This window comes from Thamnophis sirtalis, unplaced genomic scaffold (assembly GCF_051295495.1).
Source record: "Thamnophis sirtalis isolate CommonGarterSnake01/CBP01778 unplaced genomic scaffold, rThaSir2_p1.2 scaffold_15, whole genome shotgun sequence".
Taxonomy (NCBI): domain Eukaryota; kingdom Metazoa; phylum Chordata; class Lepidosauria; order Squamata; family Natricidae; genus Thamnophis; species Thamnophis sirtalis.
In genome coordinates, this window is record NW_028261395.1 from 25,638,150 (window position 1) to 25,659,380 (window position 21,231).

A 21,231-nucleotide genomic window follows, 5' to 3' on the forward strand; every position below is an offset into this window, starting at 1 on the left:
CCTTGAGCAATTTCAACTAAACTTGGTACCCAGAAGACTTACTCTCTGGAAACAAATACTGTGGGGGTAAGACACCCCTAACACCGCTCGGGGTATGTGTTCTGTTACGATACAGCCTGTTGTGCAAATGGCTTATACTATACTGCCGTAAAATGGCTTCTACTGCACATGGAGGCTCCCTCTGGTAAGGGGAAAAATCCAACATTACAAATGACATTTTGTCCAGATATTTTCCCCCTATGAATAAATACCTGGACACTGCTAGGTTATCAGCTAGTTCAAGATATAAAAGTGATGTAAAATAACAATATCAGTGCAGGAAACTGGCATATACTTAACTGGTGTCTAAACTCTTCAAACAGAACACAACTGCTGTTATTCTGTGGAATAACCCAGAATGATAACCCATCTTGACCAAGAAATAGTTTATTTTCTTTATAATCAGTACAGATTAAACAAATACTTGTCCTAATTCATATTCTAGAACCAATTGCTTTGTTTTAAAGCATATTCACTTAGAAAATTCCAATGTGTTGTTTAATTAAAAAATACATTTCGTGCCCGTGTGCGTGTGTGTGTGTGTGACTCTGGATGACAATGCTCAAAGAAAGGAAGGTCATTTTGTGGTACTAAAGTAATATGCCATTTACCATTTTTAACCTAAATAAACACAGACAAAAATAAATACAGAAACATAAACAAAAATTGGGAAAGATGTACTGAAAAAAAATTCCAAAGGACAATGATTTTTTTTAAATGCAGTATATATAATCAATTACTTTTAAGAAATTGCACATTTTATAAAGAAGAAGCCATATCTTATAAAGATGACATTAGCGTCAGATATAAGACGTAGAGGAAGGTTGAAAAAGAGAGAGAAAATTAAGCAGGGACCCAATTAAAATTCTGAATAATGGAAAATGAAAACAAAGTTTTTGCAACACACAAACACACACACACAAACCAACAACAAGTAAGATAACCTACAAAGATTTTCTGAAGTGTGAAAATAATGCAGAAGCAATCAGGAAGTGTAATGTAAGTACACTTACATTAATGTAATATAAAAACATAAAGCAAAAGAAAACATGATTAAATGTAATTAGAAATATTATAATCAGTGCAAAGTTTGAACAGTGCTGCAAGTCTGTGGATAGGACTTTTTGACTCCTCCCTTAAAATAAGGACAAGTCAAAATAGGGATATTAGATAAAATAACATAGAAAAGATAGGACATAAATCATTGGAAGAAACCTCAAAGGTCTTCTAGTCTAAATCTTTGCCCATGGCAGAAGACCTTATACCATTTCAGACCAATGGCTTTCTAGTCTTTTCTTGAAAACCTCCAATAATGGAGCACCCACAGCTTCTGAAGGCAAGCTGTTCCATTGGTTGATGGTTCTCCCATCAGGAAACTTCTCATTGGTTCTAGATTGGATCTCTCTTTGATATTCTTCCTTCCATTATTACTTGCCTGGTGCTTTGGAATCTAGGTCGACCCTCTCTTCCTTCAAATACTGGAAGACCAGCTATCATGTCAATTCTTCTCTTTGTTACACTCCACCTCCCTAGTTCTTTCCATTGTTCATCATATGCTTTAGCCTCCAGACTGCTTATCATCTTTTATTGATTCTTCTCTCCCACTTTCAACATATATTTTTTTATATTGTGGTTGACCAGAGCTGGACACAGTAATCCAAAGGTGGCCTCATCAATGCAGTATAAAGATCACCTCATGTGATCTTGAAACTTTCCTCTGTTGATAGGTATAAGACTGCATTTGCTGTATTGGAAGCTGCAGTGCATTGCAGGCTCAGAGTTAAATGGGGTTTAAAAAGTTCTAAGTGGTCTACCAGGTCACTTAGATCCCTTTCACAGTTGCCACTGTTAGATTATATCTTAACAAGAGTTGGAAGAGATCCTGTAGGTCATCTAGTCCAAGCAGGAGACCCTACACCATTTCTGACAAATGGCAGTCCAGTCTCTTCTTGAAAGTCTCAAGTGATGAAGCTCCCACAACTTCCGAAGGCAATTTCTGTTCCATGGGTTGTTTGTTTTCACGGTCAGAAATTTCCTCCTTATTTCTAGGTTGAATCTCTCCTTGGTCAGTTTCTATCCATTATCCCTTGCCTGGCTTTTGGGAGCCTTGGAAAATAGCCTGACACCCTCCTCTTCGTGGCACCCCTCAAATACTGGAACACTGCTATCATGTCTCCCCTGGTCCTTCTCTTCACTAGACTAGCCATACCCAGTTCCTGCAACCATTCTTCATATGTTTTAGCCTCCAGTCCCCTCATCATCCTGGTTGCGCTTCTCTGCATTTTTTCTAGAGTCTCAACATCTTTCTTATAGTGTGGTTCAGCCATACCTTGAGAACATATTGTATAAAGTTGTCTTAGCTGTAAATTTAAGGGAGGTCCAATCAGTAACCTGAACATTTCTTTAACTGTCTTACTTCTATGTAGCTTTTCCCATCCCTCAAATTATGGGCGATCAAAAGCTGAATAGAGTATCAATAAAGGAAGCATAAACTTGTTTGCTATGACCATTGGCTTGTTTTGAATCAAGACTGTCAATTTTTTTCTAGAAGATGCCAAATATACAATTAGACTAATTCGAGAATTTGCCTTTTAGAAAATAAGTTAGATAAATAATACTGTGTTTCTGGTTGGTAGGGACACAGAACAACATAAGACTCATCAATTTCTAGGAGATGAAAAACCTTACAGAAGTGGAAATTGATACCCATTTTTAATGCCGATTAAAGCATAGGAATTGGTAATAATACAAGAAGGACAATTTGCATTCTGTTCATTTGCTTAAATGAATATCTTACGAGGCTTTTAATATCACAAGGATATTTCCAAAATAGTTTGGAAGTATTATACCCAATGTTCTTTAGTCTTTGTTATTCTTTCCAAAACTGTTTTTAGAAATATTCCTGTGATATTAAAAGCATTGTAAAATTATTCAGTAGAGAGACGAGGTGGCTCAGTGGCTAAGACACTGAGCTTGTCGATCAGAAAGATCAGCAGTTTGGTGGTTCAAATCCCTAGTGCCACATAACAGAGTGAGCTCCTGTTACTTATCCCAGCTTCTGCCAACCTAGCAGTTTGAAAGCACGTAAAAATGCAAGTAGAAAAATAGGAACCCCTTTTAGTAGGAAGGTAGCAGTGTTCTGTGCGCCTTCAGCATTTAGTCATCCAGGCCACATGACCATGGAGACATCTTCGGACAGCGCTGGCTCTTTGGCTTTAAAACTGAGATGAGCCTCGCCCCCTAGAGTTGGGAATAACTAACACATATGTGCGAGGGGAACCTTTACCTTAAGATTATTCATGTGCAATCTGCTGGGTGCATGGAACTCTTCTTCAACGCATAGAGTACCTGCTTTGGGATGGGCCATACCCAACCTGAAACACATTTTTCACACATTTTCACCCATGCCCGGACAACACAGCCTGTTTTGAACCAAACACAGACTGAAATGGGGCTTCAAATGATTTTGGAGGAAGAAGGAAATATGGGGGAAAGGAGAAGAAAGATAGTGACAGGATCTGAGCGGAGAAGAGAGATGGCAAGTCAGTTTCCTGTGGCACAATCCATCAGCTCATCTTTCTTGATGTTCTCAGCTTCTTCTCCTTAGCTGTGCCATTGGCCCATGTGTAATCTTCTCAGTACCTTCCCTCTTCCCTTCCTTCCCACTCTAGACACCCAAAACATTTGAAGGGAGGGAAGGAAGCGAAAGGGAATGGAAAACCAGGGAAGATCAGGAACAAGGAAGTTGAGAGAATGTGCCACGCTGGTGCTGCTCTCAGAGCAGAATCCTGAGGACCAGCTTTGATGCTGAACTTTGCCTCGTCAAGAGTTCATTTTATCCAAAACCCAGAACGATCAAAACATTCCAGGTTTCGTGTTTGCCAAAACTAATGCAGAAGTTCTGGAATGAGAGCAAACTGGTTTTCTAATATTGTGTGCATTTCTAATAACACTTCTTTTTAAATGAGGCTGGGGAGAATCCTAGAGAAATCACAGGTAGAAAGGTGAAGACCAAGGATATATAAACTGAAGATGAAATGAAAGCAAAGAAACTTGCTGGAGGAAAAAACACTCCTTTGCTAGATTTGAGGCTCATGGCTCAAACATTGGCAAAGGTGTGTATCTACTGAAAAATCTCAGTGATACCTTAAAATTTATACTGGCTTTCAATAATGAAGAAAAGGAAATGACATCCCTAAAATGATTAACTGAGCAATCCATTTTAACAAGGTTATTCTTCTTAAAAAAATAATTAAAAACAGTTTTACCTTTCTGTGTAGATCAAGATATTCAATACAAGAAGGGAGAGAAAAGTCACGGAGGTAGAGTGAAGGAAAAGAAATATTGAAGGAAAGGAAGCTGACAATCTTTGGAAGAGAAGGATTGCTTACATTTTTAAATGAGTCTCCATAAAAGAATAATGCTTCTTTTTAAAGAAAGGCTATTAGGAAAGGATTCATGTGAGAAATCATGTTTAAATAAAATACCATTGGTCTAATCTTGTTGAAACATCTCCGTAAAACTTCCCCCCACCCTCTCTGTTATTAAAAGAAAATCCTAATAAAATATTTTTTCTTTAGCTTCACAAATTACAAGGAAGAGAGGAAGGGGGTGAGAATCCTATGTTCCTAATTGATATGGGAAACACTGCATTTCTTGCAAATAAATAATTTGCTTCAGAAAACAGTCCCTCCGTCAGCTGAACATTTCTTACCCCAGTGGTAGCCAATTCTGTAACAAGACCCCAGAGTCTGTCGAAAGGTATGCGGCTCGTCCTTGTCAAGGCTACTAGGGCCAGATTTGACTCGGTATCCATTTTTAAATAAATCTCCATGGGACTTCTTTCGGCGGGGTTTAAACGTCTCTGTGCGAGTACCCCCTGAAGGGATGTTGTAGACCAGCATCTTGCTGGGAATCATCACAGCCCAATTTGGAAGGATCGGCGAAAGATTACTTCCTTAGGCTACCGAGAATCAGTTGTTTATCCCAAAATGTGTTGGCAGATGAGTGAGATATTCTGCGTCTGACTTTATATGAAAAAATTATCTCAGGATCGTTAGAGGAAAAGGCCTTTTGACTCCTTCGCTCCTTTCTGCTCCCTACCCTCTCGAGAAGATTGCCAAAGCAGGACTGAGTCCTTGATAGGAAAACAGATCTTGTTTGATATCTACAATATCACGGCTTAAAAGGCATTCCCTGTCCGGATATTGCTATATAATCTTCTTTCATACCCACTCCAAAATGTATCCTTCCAGCTGGAGAAATCAAAACAGATTAGCACTGAAGAAGGGGGATCAGCGAGCCCACAACGAACGGTATCTGGCTGTCCCAGAAAAGGCTTATGGGTTTCAACAAAGGTCAACTCTCGCCCTTACAGGTTTTTAATTCACACAAATCGAAGTTGGCTTCCACTGTTCCACATGGAAAGTATAATATCCAGAATGTTTGAAGCTGCGGTGGAGCCAGGCACACAAGACAAAATTTTAAAAGGTTGCAACAATCAGCCTCTGCAACACACCTTATCTAAGGGCGTCCCTCAGCCCACAGGCCGTACAGAAGTCCCCTCACCTGCAAATACCTCCAGTATCTCAGAAACTGCTGCAGAAATTTGGGATGTAGATTTCAGAAATATAATTTGGGGCATTTGGGATGGAGTGTGAAAATTTTATAGGATGGGGGGTAACAAGGCCAAAAATATTAGCCCTTTCTTTTCCAGCGATATCGTACAACCATGAATGTGAACCTCTGGCACGCATGCCAGAAGTGGAACGTAGGGTCATTTCTCTGGCCATGCCAGCTGTCACCCGTTGTTCTTCTGGGTTCTGGCACTGGCCAGTCGGTCTTCGCGTGTATGGGAGTGCCGGAAACTGGAAGAGAAAGCTCGCTGGCATACATAACCATGTCAGGAAGCTGAGTTTCTGATTTCCAGCGTGCCAGCTGGTCTTTGAACCAGAAACCGGAAGAGCAGGTGACTACTGAGCATGTGCACACCAGAAACCGGAAGCTCAGCTTCCCAGCGTGTGCATGCATGCCTGGGAACTGCTCTTCTGGTTTCTGAAGCTCCCGCGCATGCATGCCAGGGAGCTGCTCTTACAGTTTCTGGTGCTCCCCCCACGTGCCTGCGCTCCCGTTTCAGCACTTGATACCAAAAAGATTTGCCAACACTGTCCTAGAATCACCAAGATGGCTTCCTCAGGTTCTCCCAAGTACAGGTTGCCTCAACTTACTATAGTTCATTTAGTGACCGTTTGAAGTTACAACAGCACTGAAAAAGTTACTTAGGAGTCAGGACTCTTTTACACATTTACTATGACTGTTACGGCATCCCCATGGTCATGTGATAAAAATTAAAACGTTTGGCAACTGACTCACATTTATGACGGTTGCAGTGTCCTGAGATCACTTGCAACTTTTGATAACCAAAGTCAATGGGGAAGCCCGATTCACTTAACAACAGTGTCACTACCTTAAAAACAGTGATTCACTTAACAACTGTTGCAGGAAAAGTCGTAAAATGGTGCACAACTTGCTAAACAACTATTTCACTTAGCCACGGAAATTGTGCTTGTAATCTAGCACTACCTGTATTAAGAGTGAGATGTTATTCTTCATTATCTAAACATTGTCCTAATCTAAGAACAAAGAATTCAGCCAGGATATTTGGGATAGGAGCTTTGTCATGATTATCATATATAAACCCACATTTCATAAACGGTGAGAACATCTGCAAAATATAGCAGCTTCCAAAATTTATCACAAATTTTCCTGCAGTTTCACAACTGTTCAAGTATTCATTCCAGTCGTGTCAAAAGCTAGTTCAGGGTTATTCACAGTCATTTTGGTCAAGAAAATTAAGAAAGGGCTATAAAGCATTGTCTATGCTTGTTAAATTAAAATTTAGCTATTCTTCTACTGAGTAACAAAGTGTTAGTGGAAACAGCAAGCCCTCCAACCTAATTTAGATTGTAGTTCTTCTTTGTAAGGTGCTGAGAGTTATAATTTGTCAAGAAGGGAGAAAAATCTTCATCCTTGGCTGGGCTTCACCTCTCACTTGTGTGTGTCTGTCTGTCTGTCTGTCTGTCTGTCTGTCTGTCTGTCTGTCTGTCTGTCTATCTATCTATCTATCTATCTATCTATCTATCTATCTATCTATCATCTATCAAAATGGCTCTGTGTGTGTGTGTGTTTCAACATAACTCTGGAACGCCTTGAACAATTTCAACCAAACTTCTTACACAGATGACTTACTCTCTGGAAACAAATACTGTGGGGGTAAGACACCCCTAACACCCCTTAGAGGGGTTGTTCTGTTAAGATACAGCCTGTTGTGCCTTAAAACAGCTTCTACCATACTGCCTCAAAATGGTTTCTACAGTACAGCACTGTGGAATTGCCATGGTAACGGCTTCAAAGTACTCCACAAGGAGGCTCCCTCTGGTAAGGGGGAAAATCCAACATTAGAAATTGCAGCAACATTCATGGAAGGAGGTTTAGGATAAATAAATACCCAGGCAGCACCAGATTATCAGCTAGTTATAACTTAAGAAGGCAAGAGGTTTGCACAAAAAGACATAAATTATAGGACTTTTGAATAATATTAACAAAAGCAAAAGTTAATTTAAAAACCAGCATCGAATGGAATTTAGTGTAGAAGACAAAAGGAATACAGGTCAAAAAATAATACCCCAAACTGATCCAAATGAAATCTGACAGATTTCATCTAACTTTCGGATAAATGCTGTTCATTTCTGATATATAAAATAAAGCCCTGGTTATTTATGCATTTTTTTTTGTATCATGCTAGCGCCCCCCCCCCCCAAAAAAAGCAGAGCTTATGTCTCTTTGAAGCATTTCCAATGTTCTTGGAGAGCTTCTCATTTTCATCTGAAACTTTGCTTGCCTCCTGAGAATATATTTTTGCACACCTTCAGAATGTTCTTTATTTTATGACTCAGGGTAGAGATTTTGTTTGTTTTTGGTAAAGAAAATCCAAATTTAGTTCTTCAGTTCTACTGTTTTTGTTAGCACTGCTTTTTCCTAAATACATTTTAGTGTTAAGGTAAAGGTTCTCCTCGCACATATGTTCCCGACTCATCTCCGTTTCAAAGCTGAAGAGCTAGCGTTGTCGGAAGACATCTCCATGGTCATGTGGCCAGCATGACTAATTGCCAAAGGCGCACGGAACGCTGTTTAAGACAGTCGTTTGTCTGGAATGGGATAGGGTTTCCTGCTTGAGCAAGATGTTGGACTAGAAGACTTCCAAGGTCCCTTCCAACTCTGTTTTATTCTGATCGCGACATGTTTTAAAGCAGAAGAAAGCAAAAAAATCTTACACATTAGTTGCCAACAAAAATGAAGTAAATTGAAACAACAAAACATGGTGGATACTTTGGAAAAATAGTCTCTAATTAGGCTTCTGCAACAAACTTAGGTTGGCTTTCTAAGAGAGAATGGCCAAAATCTACAAGGGGTCTATTTCAATTTATATTGCTTTGCATTAGTTAAATCCCTGGGTTGTAAAAGATATTTAATGCCATGGAGAAAGCCTGAAAGATTACAGAAAGGACACTAAATCAAAATCATTTAAAAATGGTTTCTGTGATGAATTTAAAGCTTGAAAACTATCGTATAATGAATCATTATTTAACTCCCACTTTTCCAAATTTTATTTTATTCGGTCTCAGGGAGTTCTATGAACTTTCAATAAATGTGCACAAGGGGTATTAAAATTTCAACATAGAGAGGAAGCTGACGTATCCCACATGCAGGACATGTTAGATTTTATTTCTTCTTTTCACAGAGTTGAAAAACTACTTTTAAATACTGGCTGGAAGCTACTCATGAGAAAGCAAGAATAAGTTAAATATGTCTACTTTCTCTATTAAAGGGATAAAATCATATCTACAAAAATATAATTGGCTAAGGAACAATCAGCTTAACTTCATAATGGTTTGCAAAAGTTTTCTTATTTCTTTTTAGATAAGGAATATCTTTTGCATTCTTCATCATACTGTAAAAAATAAAGGAAAGTAAAAAATTCTTAGCAGAGAATACTGTCTTTAACATAGACACCCGTCTACGATATGGACATCTCTTTTGATGGAGTTTGAGTGCTTGATTTGATTTGGCAAGTCAAATCAATTTGATTGCGAGTCCCCCAAATCAGATTGTTGAATGGAATCAAATTAAACCATTGATTCAGTTCCGAAAAAGGGCATCCGATTCAATTCAACCATTCCAATTGCCTTAGTATTGTATTTTGAATCAAATACTTGCACAGCTAAAAGGGAGAAAATGAACTAACCCTCTGGGGTCAAGTTTTAAAGACACCTACAGACCCATTTTTGCTGAGAAAACCCCCACGTCAAAATAAAGAGATCAAAAGATATTATTTAGGTATACCTACACATTTGTTTTTTCCCCTTTCTTCCACCTTTGCTTTTATCAGCTTCAGAAATCTAGCCATCCACCTGAATCTATTCCAATATGTACCTCAAAAAATAAATTTCCTTTAGTGCAGAAAATATAATGAAGAGACTTATACTGCAGAGAAGAGGAACAAAGATGATTAGGAGACTGGTATCTAAAACATATGAAGAACGGTTGCCAGAACTGGGTGCGTCTGGTCTAGAGAAAAGAAGGACTAGGGGTAACATGATAGCAGCCTTCCAATATTTAAGGGACTGCCACAAAGAAGAGGGTCAACCTATTCTCCAAAGCACCTGAAGGCAGAACAAGAAGGAAACTAATCAAGAAGAGAACCAGCCTCACCTGGCCCTCCAGAGGCCCTTGAAAGGCTGAAAATCAGCTGGCTGGCACACACAGGCACGCTTCAGCTGACCTGGGGCAATGGCTCGTATGCCCTCAGAGATGGCTCCGCCTGCCCCCTGTGGCATGCGTGCCATAGGTTCGCCATCACCAATGTAGGGTCTCCTGCTTGAGCAGAGGGTTGCATTAGATGATCTCCAAGGCCTCTTCCAACTCTATTATTCTGTCATCTTTTATCCCACTATCAAAAGGAGTCCTCCAATTGGTTACCCGTTCTGGAAATTCTCACAATTCACATTCCAAGAAACAGGAAGGCGGGATAAACAGAAAAATAGTTCTTCTCCTTTGTTATATGCATGCAAACTACAGACTTTATAAAGCCAGGAAAGTGTGAAATATACGTAGCTAGTTGACAATATCTTGCTGACTATATGTGGTCTTAAGAAATTAAGCAGGGTCATGTCTGATAAGTGTTTGAATGAGAAAGAAATCTCTAGGTATGGGACTTTCCTAATAGTAGTTTTAACTGTTCAGCTATGTCCATTTTTGGTGACTTCATAGGCAAGTGATCTCCATGCTGATGATGTTCATACATCGTGTTCAAAGAGGACCTTGACATCTAATGGGTTGTGGGTTGTCCACGGTATGTCCGCAGGTGGTTGGATAAGGCCTATATGGGCACAGACTGTTCTGCCATGTGTCGGGCAGACACGTGTGGGCACCACTGTTGCAGCATTTGCAGCTCTGGCTTTGCAGAGTGTTCGCTTCTCTTGTGCTGTGGTTGTTGCTCTTGTCTTCAAATGTCTGGCAGCCTTGGTGAATCAGCATGCACCATGTCGATCGGTCTTGTGCCAGGGTTTCCCAGGAGGTGGTGTCAATTTCGAGGAACTTGAAGGAGGCTTTCAACGAGTCTTTGTATCACTTCCTTCCTGTCCCCCGTGCGATCGCTTTCCTTGAGACAGCTCACCATAGAGGAACTGTTTAGGGATGCAGTGGTCTGGCATCCTTGAACATGGCCTGCCCAGCGTGTCTGGGCTTTCATCAGCAGGGTGTGAACTGATGGCAGGTCTGATCTGGAGGGGACTTCCGTGAATGGCACCTTGTCCTGCCACCGGATCCTCAGAAATCTGCAGAGGCAGGTCCTGTGGAAATGGTTCAGTTGCCTAGCATGCCTCTTGTATACAGCCCAAGTCTACAGTCCAAGTGTACCTTGTCAAGGGCAGCTTTTCCCCCTAGTTGTTATATGTTCAACTTTTCATCAGATTCGACATTATCAAGCCAGCGTGTTCTTTGCTTTCCCCTTCCTAGTTTGTACCATTGCCTTCTCCAGTGAATTTGCACACAAGTAAATCAGATGTAGTTATATCAGACAGGACTATACTAGGAATGTGAACTACACAGATTATCAGTGAAGTCACCAGAAGTTGAGTTTACCATATTTTTTGGACTATAAAATGCACTGGAGTATAAGGCGCACCTAGATTTTGAGAGAGAAAAATAGTTGTTGGCCTCCATGACTCTGGTTTTTGCCATTCCCGGCTGCCAGGAGCACTCTGCAGGCCTCCCAATCCCTCTGAACATCAAGTTTTACTAAAAATGGATCCGGGTTTGGCCTCCAAAAACTCCCATATGTCTCGTTTTTACCCTTCGCAGCCCTCAGGAGCACTCTACAGGCCTCCCAAATCCCCTGCACCAGGGGGTGAAATTCAGCAGGTTCTGACAGGTTCTGGAGAACCAGTAGGGGAAATTTTGAGTAGTTTGGAGAACTGGCAAATACCACCTCTGGCTGGCCCCAAAGTGGTGAAGGGATGGAGATTCTGCAATATCCTTCCCCTGGAGTGGGGTGGGAATGGAGATTTTGCAGTATCCTTCCTTTGCCACGCTCACCAAGCCATGCTCATATAACCAGTAGTTTTTTAAAAAAAGAACTTCACCACTGTTCTGCATGCCCCATTTTTGTGAAAAACTGACCTGTTTTTGGCCTCCCGAACCTCCCACACATCCCATTGTTGTCCTCCCAGTCCCCAGGAGACTCTGCAGGCTTCTCAAATCCTTCACGCATCCCATTTTTGCCCAAAATGGGTCCGTTTTTCCCCAAAATTGGCCCATTTTTTTGCAAAAATGGGACATGCGGGGGGAGGGGGGTTGTTTCGGGAGGCCCATATTTGGTGTATAAGTTGCACAGACATTTCCCTCCACTTTTGGAGGGAAGAAAAAGTGTGTATTGTAGTCTGAAAAATATGGTACCTTGAAGGTGACTTTCTCTCAAATAACAAAGCGGCGCAATGATCTGGACGTAAAGGTGATTCAGAAGGGGAAGAGGCATTCACCGCCAGCGACATCTTGACAAGAATGCATTACATTCTGAATTTGAGTGACAGCAGGAAAAGCAAAACGTTTTCCTGAAAGTGAGAGGATTTGTTCTCCTTCCCCTTCACGGAAGAACTGCCGAGGCTCACGTTCGAATGTTCAGAACTTTTCACGCCAAGGAAATATGGCAAAATTAGTCCCCACACTTGCGCCTGTGCTATAATAGCCATGTGTTAGAAACTGCGTGGGACGGGAGAGAAGGGAAGCCATCTGTTGCTTTCCAGATTTACTAGCAAGCTTTGGAAATCATTTCAAGCGAGGGCTTTTTTTCGTAGTATTTCCGTTCTTTCATCACGGTTGCTTTCCTTTTTTAAAAAAAATGCTTTTTTAAAACACAAATTAAAACATTGGACACAGTTTAAACCGTCCTGGCAAAATCTACATGCGAAGATATAAAGTTATACATTGTAACCACCCTGCTTTTTAACATTTGATCTATTCTGTATTTACAAATATAGAAATATCACATTTCCAGGCCCGGTTGTTTTTCCCAAATGCAAAGGCCACAGGTTATCTATCTACTTTATTTATTTATTTAATGTATTATTTATTTATTTGTTGAATTTATATTGCCGCCTCTTTACTCATGGCGACTCAAGTTGACTTACAGAATATAAAACCACATTGAAGACAAGAAAAACTAACAAAAAGAATCAAATAAATTAGGTAAAGGTTCCCTCACATATATGCGCTAATCATTCCCGACTTTAGGGGGTGGTGCTGATCTCTGTTTCAAAGCCAAAGAGCCAGCGCTGTCTGAAGACGTCTCCATGGTCATGTGACCGGCATGACTAAATGCCGATGGCGCAAGGAACGCTGTTACCTTCCCACCAAAGGTGGTTCCTATTTTTCTACTTGCATTTTTACATGCTTTTGAACTGCTAGGTTGGCAGAAGCCGGGACAAGTAACGGAAGCTCACTCCGTTATGCAGCACTAGGGATTCGAACTGCCGAACTGCTGACTTTTCTGATCAACAACCTCAGTATCTTAGCCACTGATCCATCACATCCCATTATTTAATCCCATTATTTACTCAGGGCGGTATAATAAACATGAGAATATATATTACAATGCAGAGGCTTTAAAAGCTAACCTCGACCTTCCACAGCTGGGTTTCTTACAGCAACGTTTATTAGGTGCCCCTTGGATGAAATGAAGAATGAAGAAATGATTTGGATGAACAGAGATGGAAAAGTCACAGTCGGTTTGGTATAATGGTTAAAGGCAATGAGCTAGAAAATGGTAAATTGCTAAGTTCCAGCCCTCTTTAAGCACAGGGTGACTTTGGACCAGTGAATCTTTTTCAACCCTGCAGGGGAGGAGCACAAAATATTCCCAAGGGGCTTGTTCAGCACCCAAGAGTGACTCCGAAGGTGAACATAGGTAAAGGTAAATGTTCCCCTCGCACATACGTGCTAGTCGTTTCTGACTCTAGGAGGCGGTGCTCATCTCCGTTTCAAAGCCAAAGAGCCAGTGCTGTCCGAAGACGTCTTTGTGGTCATGTGGGCGGCCTGACTAAATGCCGAAGGAGCACGGAACGCTGTTACCTTCCCACCAAAGGTGGTTCCTATTTTTCTACTTGCATTTTTTACATGCTTTCGAACTGCTAGGTTGGCAGCAGCTGGGACAAGTAACGGGAGCTCACTCCATTATGCGGTGCTAGGGATTTGAACCGCCAAACTGCCAACCTTTATGATCGCCAAGCTCAGCATCTTCGCCACTGAGCCCCGAAGGTGGACATATATAGACAAAAAATTAAAGCACCAGAACTCAATGGATTTTGTGTGGAGCATTTCAAAGTATTTTTCATAACCTCTATTACTATACTATGTTTTTCTTAAAATAAAAAGTATCTTTCCTTGTTTACTTAGTAAGGCACATGTTTAAAAAAGCATGAACTGTTTTTTCCTGTTCTGTGTAGTTAAATAAACAATGGCTTTGATTTTGTGTTCAAAAGGAGGAGATGTCAGGATGCAGTCTTTCTTTTTTTTTACAAACTATATACATTTGCAGAAAAGGAGGAATGAGACACGCAAATGATCACAGGTAGGCAATTCCTGTCTTGACAGAACCTTCATGCAAGGTGATTCAACATTCCCTGCCTATCATTCTTAATTAGCTTAGACACAAGTCTCCTGAAAAACTCTTCATCATAAAAGAATCATAAAGGCCCATTTAGATAAAAAAAAAAAGCTGTCCCAGTTTTCATCCACACAATTACCCTGTTTTCCCCAAAATAAGACCACCCTGGATAATAAGCTTTTGAGCGTATGTGCTGAAATAAACCCTTCCCCGAAAATAAGCCCTCCCTGAAAATATTGCAACACAGCAGCAGCCATGAGGTGACCACACTTGCCTGCCTTCTGCACCTCAAATATAATAAGACCTCTCCGGAAATAAGGCCAAGTGCTTATTTCGGGGGTCAAAAGAAAATAAGATGCTTTGGGGGAAAATGGTATTTGACCATTAAATTTGCATTTAAGCTTAATCCGATAGAGAGATGGATGAATGGAGAAAGAGATGGGGGGAGGGAAGGAGGAGGGATGATTTATAGACAGACAGACAGACAGACAGACAGACAGACAGAAAGGCAGACAGACGGACAGATGGACGGAGGCAGAATCTATTCTTAAAGACCTCCACAACGTAAGATGGCAAGTTGTTCCACTGATTACTTGTTCTCACAAATTTATCCTTGTTCTAAGCTGGTTCTCTCTTTGATTAGTTTTCATCCATTGAAATCATTTTCCTGAATCAGAATAGAGCTGGAAGGGATCTTGGAGGTCTTCTAGTACAACCCCCAGCAGGAGATCCTATACCATTTCAGACAGGTGGCTGGTCAGTCTTTTCTGAAAGAACTCCAGTGAGGAAGCAGCCACGACATCTGAAGGCAAGCCATTCCATTGATTAATTGTTTTCATTGTTAGGAAGTTTCTCCTTAATTCCAGGTTGCTTCTCCGCTTGATTAGTTTCCATTCATTGTTTCTTGTCTTGTCTTTTGGTGGCTTGTGGCAGCCCCTCAAATACTGGACTACTGCTGTCATGTTCCCCCTTCTCCTTCTTTTCTCTAGACTATCCATACCCAATTCCCGCAACTATTAAGATAAGGAATGGCTTGTATCACACTGTTATGCCATCTCACAGATTTTAACCATCAACCTTCACGGGTATCATTATAGCTTATGCTTTTATGAAGCCCTTCAACAGGGCAATGCTGAATGTAATTTATGACAAGTAAAACAGATGTTAACAATAGTTTGGGTAACAACATGATCACTTTTAAGCAGCAGTATATTTTTTATGGGAATGGAAGTCTCTCAGTTCAACCTCGGATGAATTCCCTGATCTGTCACAAAACATTTGGTAGCCTAATGGTTAATGTCTATTTCCTCCCCCCCCCCTCCTGCCCCTGGCCCTGTACATTGCATAAATGGGAGCTGATCTAATTTCATTTCAAGGAATGACAACTGCTCTAAATGGAAGAGGCTAGCTTAGGACATGCCCTGCAGCCTTGGGTCAGCTCTGTTTATGAACAGAAGGAATAGTTGTTCTGACCTAGGCTTCCCCAACCACGAAGCAGACTCCTTGTCCCGACAAAACCTCTTTTTATTAAGTTACTGTGAATTCCTCTCATTCACATTCAGCAAAGTCCCGGAAAACAAGGGTGAATGTACAACCACAGACCTCATCAGGGTTGGGGAGCTGCCAGGCCGATATCTTCCAAACGCAACGCTGTACAAGAAAGTACTTAGGAAGGAGTCTCTGAGAGTCACAAACCAATTAAGTGAACTAAGTGTCTCCTGCAAACTCCACTCCCCTTTCACTCTTCTTTATTCCCTATGGGAGGGGCCATTCACCGTCCACTTGTGCCTTTACTCCCAAGTCAGCCATTGTTCCTTAACTGTTCCTTAACTGTTCCTCCTGGCAGGTCTGTGCGTGCACACATCGGGAACAGGCTCCATCTGTTCTTCTACCCCACTGATCTCCAACTCCGAAGGCAGCTGATAAATGTCGGACAGCCCTGGCCCCCTCTTTGCCTCCGATGCAGAGCCCTCATCAGAGCCTTCCCCAGGCTCCAGGACCGGCCCATGTTCCTCCCCAACTCTTTGAGTCTGCCACAAGCTCTTGCTGGCCACTGATGGGCCACAACAATAGTGAAGAGCTCAAAAGAAATCGTGGTTAGGGCTGTCACTGTAATTTTCCAAGCCACTCATCATCGGCTCTCTCATTTTTTCAATAGGTAGAGTTGGCTCGTCCTTCTGTTTGATTCAATGACAGTGGGGACGAAGGGCCTGGTTGATTGGGCCAGGTCAAATGCCACATGGGATCTACGGAGTTTCAGAAGTAGATTGGGGTTGTTTCTCAAGCTTGGCTGCATGGTTCACCTGAGATTCTCCTTGGGACATGGAATGAAGAATGGCCATGATTTGGACTGAGCTGCACCTGTGCAGCCTCTTTTGGTGGCGAAATCTCCATCTAGAATGAGGGAAGGACTGAAAAGGCAACCTTGAAGTCCTTGCAGAGGAGGAAACAATGGAGTCTAGATCCCCCAGAGAATTTCCAAAGCTTTTATCTAACTATTGGAGTTTCCCCCAAAATAAGATCTTATATTATTATTGTTTTGCTCCAAAAGTTGCATTAGGGCTTATTTTCCAGTTAGGTATTTTGGGGACAATACGATTCTAAAATACTTCTGTTTGGCTGACGATCTTAACTGGGGCTTATTTGGGGGGGGTGTTAGGGCTTATATTTCAAGCATCCTGAAAAATCATGCTAGGACTTATTTTCCAGTTGGGTCTTTTTAGAGAAACTGGATATTCCCAAGAATCCTGGCGTGATTCTTGTAAATTACGTAGGCAACAATAAAGATACTCTGATCAGCTCACAATGTTGTTCTGGTACCTTATGCCTAAATTTCTCAATTTACAGATCCCAGAGAGTTCCCTGGTTCATTCCAAAACATGATACTGTCAAGGTTCCGACAGATGCCCTAATTAATTCATGAGCCTCAAGCCAAGTTTCAAAAGAAATCCAGTTATTTATTAGGAGCAACATGTCATCAGGTACCCAAGTGTAGTCAGCTCTAACCCCATATAATTTATGGCTCAACTATGACCCTGTTTGCCCCCTCCTTCAAGGGTGTATAATAAATCACATTCTCCAATGGAGCACTTTCCCGGGCTGTAGAAAATACGCCTCTCCAGCTGGCTCTGGTAACCTGGGATACAATCTGGAGAAAGTTATGCGTGGAATGTGCTTCTGGTCGTAGCAGCTGAGCTGGTCTGTCAGTTCTCCCCTCTCCTGCCTATGGCAACTCGAGAGTAGGCCAGAAATGGTTTACAAGTTGACATTTACAGGTAGTCCTTGACTTAGGACCATTTGTTTAACGATGGCTCAAAGTTACGACATACTCAGAAAAAGTGACTTACAATCTGTACTTGCACTTAGGACTGTCACATCACCTCTGTGATCATAGGATCGCAGCATCCCTGTGATCACACGATCAAAATTTAAATGCTTAGCAACTGTCTCATAGTTTTGACAGTGTCCCGGGGTCATTTGATCCCCTTTTGTGACCTATGAATCTGCAAAGTCAACAGGGAAGTCAAATTCACTACACTGTTACTAACTTAACAACCACAGTGATTTACTTAACAACGGTGACAATAAAGGTCATAAAATGGGGCAAAACTCACTTAACAAATCTCTGGCTTAACAACAGAACTTTTCGTCTCAATTTTAGTTGTAAGTTGAAGACAATCTGTAATTACCCCCTTCTCTGAGGGTAGCACATATCTGGCATAAAATTGGCTTCTAATATTCCCAGTAGAAATAGGGACATGGTGGCTCAGTGGCTAAGATGTTGAGCTTGTCAATCATAAAGGTTGGCAGTTTGGCAGTTCGAATCCCTAGTGCCACGTAATGGGGTGAACTCCTGTTCCTTGTCCCAGCTTCTGCCAACCTAGCAGTTCAAAAGCACGTATGCAAGTAGAAAAACAAGAACCACCTTTGGTGGGAAGGTAACAGCGTTCCATGTGCCTTCGGCGTTGAGTCATGCTGGCCACATGACCACAGAGAATGTCTTCGGACGGCACTGTCTCTTTGGCTTTGAAACTGAGATGAGCACCGGCTCCTAGAGTCGGAACGACTAGCACATAGGTGCGAGGAGAACCTTTATCTTTACTTAATATTACCACTAGAAAGCAACATTCAGGGTTGATGGGATCTTTTTAAGCCTAGCAGAAATCCATAGTGTGCTTAGAACGTTAGCAAGATTATGATTATTATTTTCACCTCGTGAATTTCCCAGCGTAGCTCATTGGAGTAAGAATGCGGTCATGCTTCAAGATAGCCACAAGAGGGCAGAAGTATACAGCTCTAAAAACAAGACTAAAAAAAAGTCTTGACAACTTCTATCATTTGAGATTTATGAAATCAACAGGACAGAACCAGATGAAGTCGCGAGTTACCGAACGCTAAATTAAAGTTACGAAGTTTATAATTATCGCCATATGTCACTGTCCCTCTTTGTGGTCTTAAATAATAATCACAACTTTATTTGAACTGATGAAAGATTGACACTGCTTTTATCTTCTTTCAAAGCCATTTGAAATACTAAAACAGGGAGGCAGACAAAGCATCGGGGAACAGCTTCATCTGGGAAAAATGTGTGCCAGATTTCAGAAACCACCCCTCCCCCCCCCAAAAAAAACCCCAACCACCTGATTTTAGAAAGAAAAACACTAGCCACAACTCAGTGGAAGCACCAGGATTATGTTATTCTGATTCACCCATGAAATAACTGTGAAAGAACAGAACAGTTCTGGGTTTTTTTTTGTTTTTGTTTTTTTTTGTTTTTTTTTTGCTGGATGGGCTCATACATCATGTTAAGACTACTCAAACTATGATTTGGGAATCTGTGAATCCCTATAGGGATCTCCCTCCCTCCCCCTCTCCCTCTCCCTCTCTCTCCCTCTTGCTCATTCTCTCCTTCTTCTCTTCCTCTCTCACCCTTTCTCTCATTCTCTCCCCCCTCCCTCCCCCCTCTCATTCTCTCCTTCCACTCTCTCATTGTCTTCTTCCTCTTTTCCTCTCTCTCATTCTCTTCTTTATCTTGTCCTCCCTCTCCTTCTCCCTCATTCTCTTCTTCCTCTCTCCCTTCTCTCATTGTCTTCTTCCTCTCTTCTTCCCTCTCCCTCATTTTCTTCTTCCTCTCTCCCTCTCTTTCTCTTCTTGCTCTCTCCACCCTCTCATTCTCTCCTTCCTCCTCTTCTCCCTCTCTCTCATTCTCTCCTCCCTCTCCCTCTCCCATTCTCTCTTTCCTCCTATCTCCTCCCTCTCTCTCATTCTCTTCCTCTCTCATTCTCTCATTCTCTCCTTCCTCCTCTCTCCTCCCTCTCTCATTCTCTTCCTCTCTCATTCTCTCCTTCCTCCTCTCTCCTCCCTCTCTCATTCTCTTCCTCTCTCATTCTCTCCTTCCTCCTCTCTCCTCCCTCTCTCATTCTCTTCCTCCTCTCTCATTCTCTTTCCTCCTCTTCTCCCTCTCTCTCATTCTCTCCTCCCTCTCCCTCTCTCTCATTCTCTCCTTCCACTCTCCCTCTTTCTGCCCCCCCCTCTCTCACATCCACATCGAATGAAAACATTGTCAACATTTGCTCCAAGCTTAACTTCTTATTCGGTCTGCAAAAGTTATTGTACCCAAAGTTTGAGAATTCCCGTGATGCAATGTTAAATCACACTTAAATATAATGAAAACAAACTTTGCATTTTTCCTTGTCCAACCGTAACAAAATGATTCATTTGAAAATGCTCAGCTCAGCATGGCAGCGAATCGAACTTAATCCAGCTCTTAGTTACTGGCACTAGGAAAATGAACAAATGGCAGCCATCAGGAGAAACTCACATCATAGTAACTTAATATGGTAAGTGCTGCTTAAAATGAGCTTAGTGAAGACAGATTTGAGTGATGCCAAAGGTCTCCTTCCACCAGCATAGGAAATCTCTCCCACATAAACATTAAAATCTTCCTGCCACGAAAATGTGTCAGGAAGATAGATCACATAATGAACACAATCAACTATCTCTTTGTTGAAAGTAGATGCAGAGATTCATTCACTTTCAATGTCTGTAGAGATTCTCAGTCATGTGGGTCATGGTTGTCCCAAAGGTGCTATTTCAGGAGGCAACTGGACTTTCTTCTTTGAAGACATTTTGCTTCTCATCCAAGAAGCTTCTTCAGCTCCGAAAGGATAGTGAGGAATGGAAGGATTTATATTCCTTGCAGACAGCTGATCATTGGCATCCTTTTAGAGGGTCCTTGAAGCCCTTGGAGGTTTATCTGTGTCCTCAGGGTCACCTGAGTGGTGCAAACTGTTTCTGTAGTCTGCCATTTTTTTTCCCTCTGGAAATCCTGTCAGAGCTGAAGAAGCTTCTTGGATGAGAAGCAAAACGTCTTCAAAAGAAAATAAAAACAAGAGAGTCCAGTTGTCTCCTGAAAATGCACCTTTGGGACAACCGTGACCTGGATGACAGAATCTCTACAGACTTTTAGCTATACAATTTGGGATGAACACCATTGGAATGGTGCAGGAGTAGGAATGGATTCCCAGAGGGGGAAAATGCAGACTACAGGAACCGTTTGCACCACTCAGGTGACCCTGAGGACACAGATAAACCTCCAAGGGCTTCAAGGACCCTCTAAAAGGATGCAAATGACCAGGTGTCTGCAAGGAGTATAAATCCTTCCATTCCCCAGTCAGAGCTGAAGAAGCTTCTTGGATGAGAAGCGAAATGTTTTCAAAGAAAAAAACAAGAAAAAGCACCTTTAGGATTCACTTTGAATTTTTATCTGAATGAGCTTGCATTTTTCAGAATATGGCAATGCACATTATTAATGAAAAGTATAGAATCATAGAGTTAGAAGAAGGGATCTTAGAGGTTATCTAGCTCAGATAGGAATCCTCATACCATCCTAGAACAATGACTGCAAAAAAAAAATGTTCTTGGAAATTTCCTGGGATCAGTTCAGAAGACAAGCTGGTCGCTTCCCAACA

At 41.6% G+C, this 21,231-nt stretch overlaps 1 protein-coding gene across 12 annotated transcripts in view; it reads right to left on the reverse strand.

Annotated features, from left to right (window-relative positions):
- KCNMA1 (potassium calcium-activated channel subfamily M alpha 1) overlaps nucleotides 1-21,231 on the reverse strand; it is a 648,117-nt gene that overhangs the window by 285,248 nt on the left and 341,638 nt on the right. The window contains exon 1 of one of the 12 annotated variants that reach the window (XM_087702559.1): nucleotides 4,754-5,566. The exons of the other annotated variants lie outside the window; for them this stretch is intronic. Within the exon in view, the coding sequence (XP_087558685.1) occupies nucleotides 4,754-4,958 (205 nt within the window). The 5' untranslated portion in view covers nucleotides 4,959-5,566. Of the gene's footprint in view, nucleotides 1-4,753; nucleotides 5,567-21,231 lie in introns of those variants that run through there. 12 annotated transcript variants of the gene reach the window in all.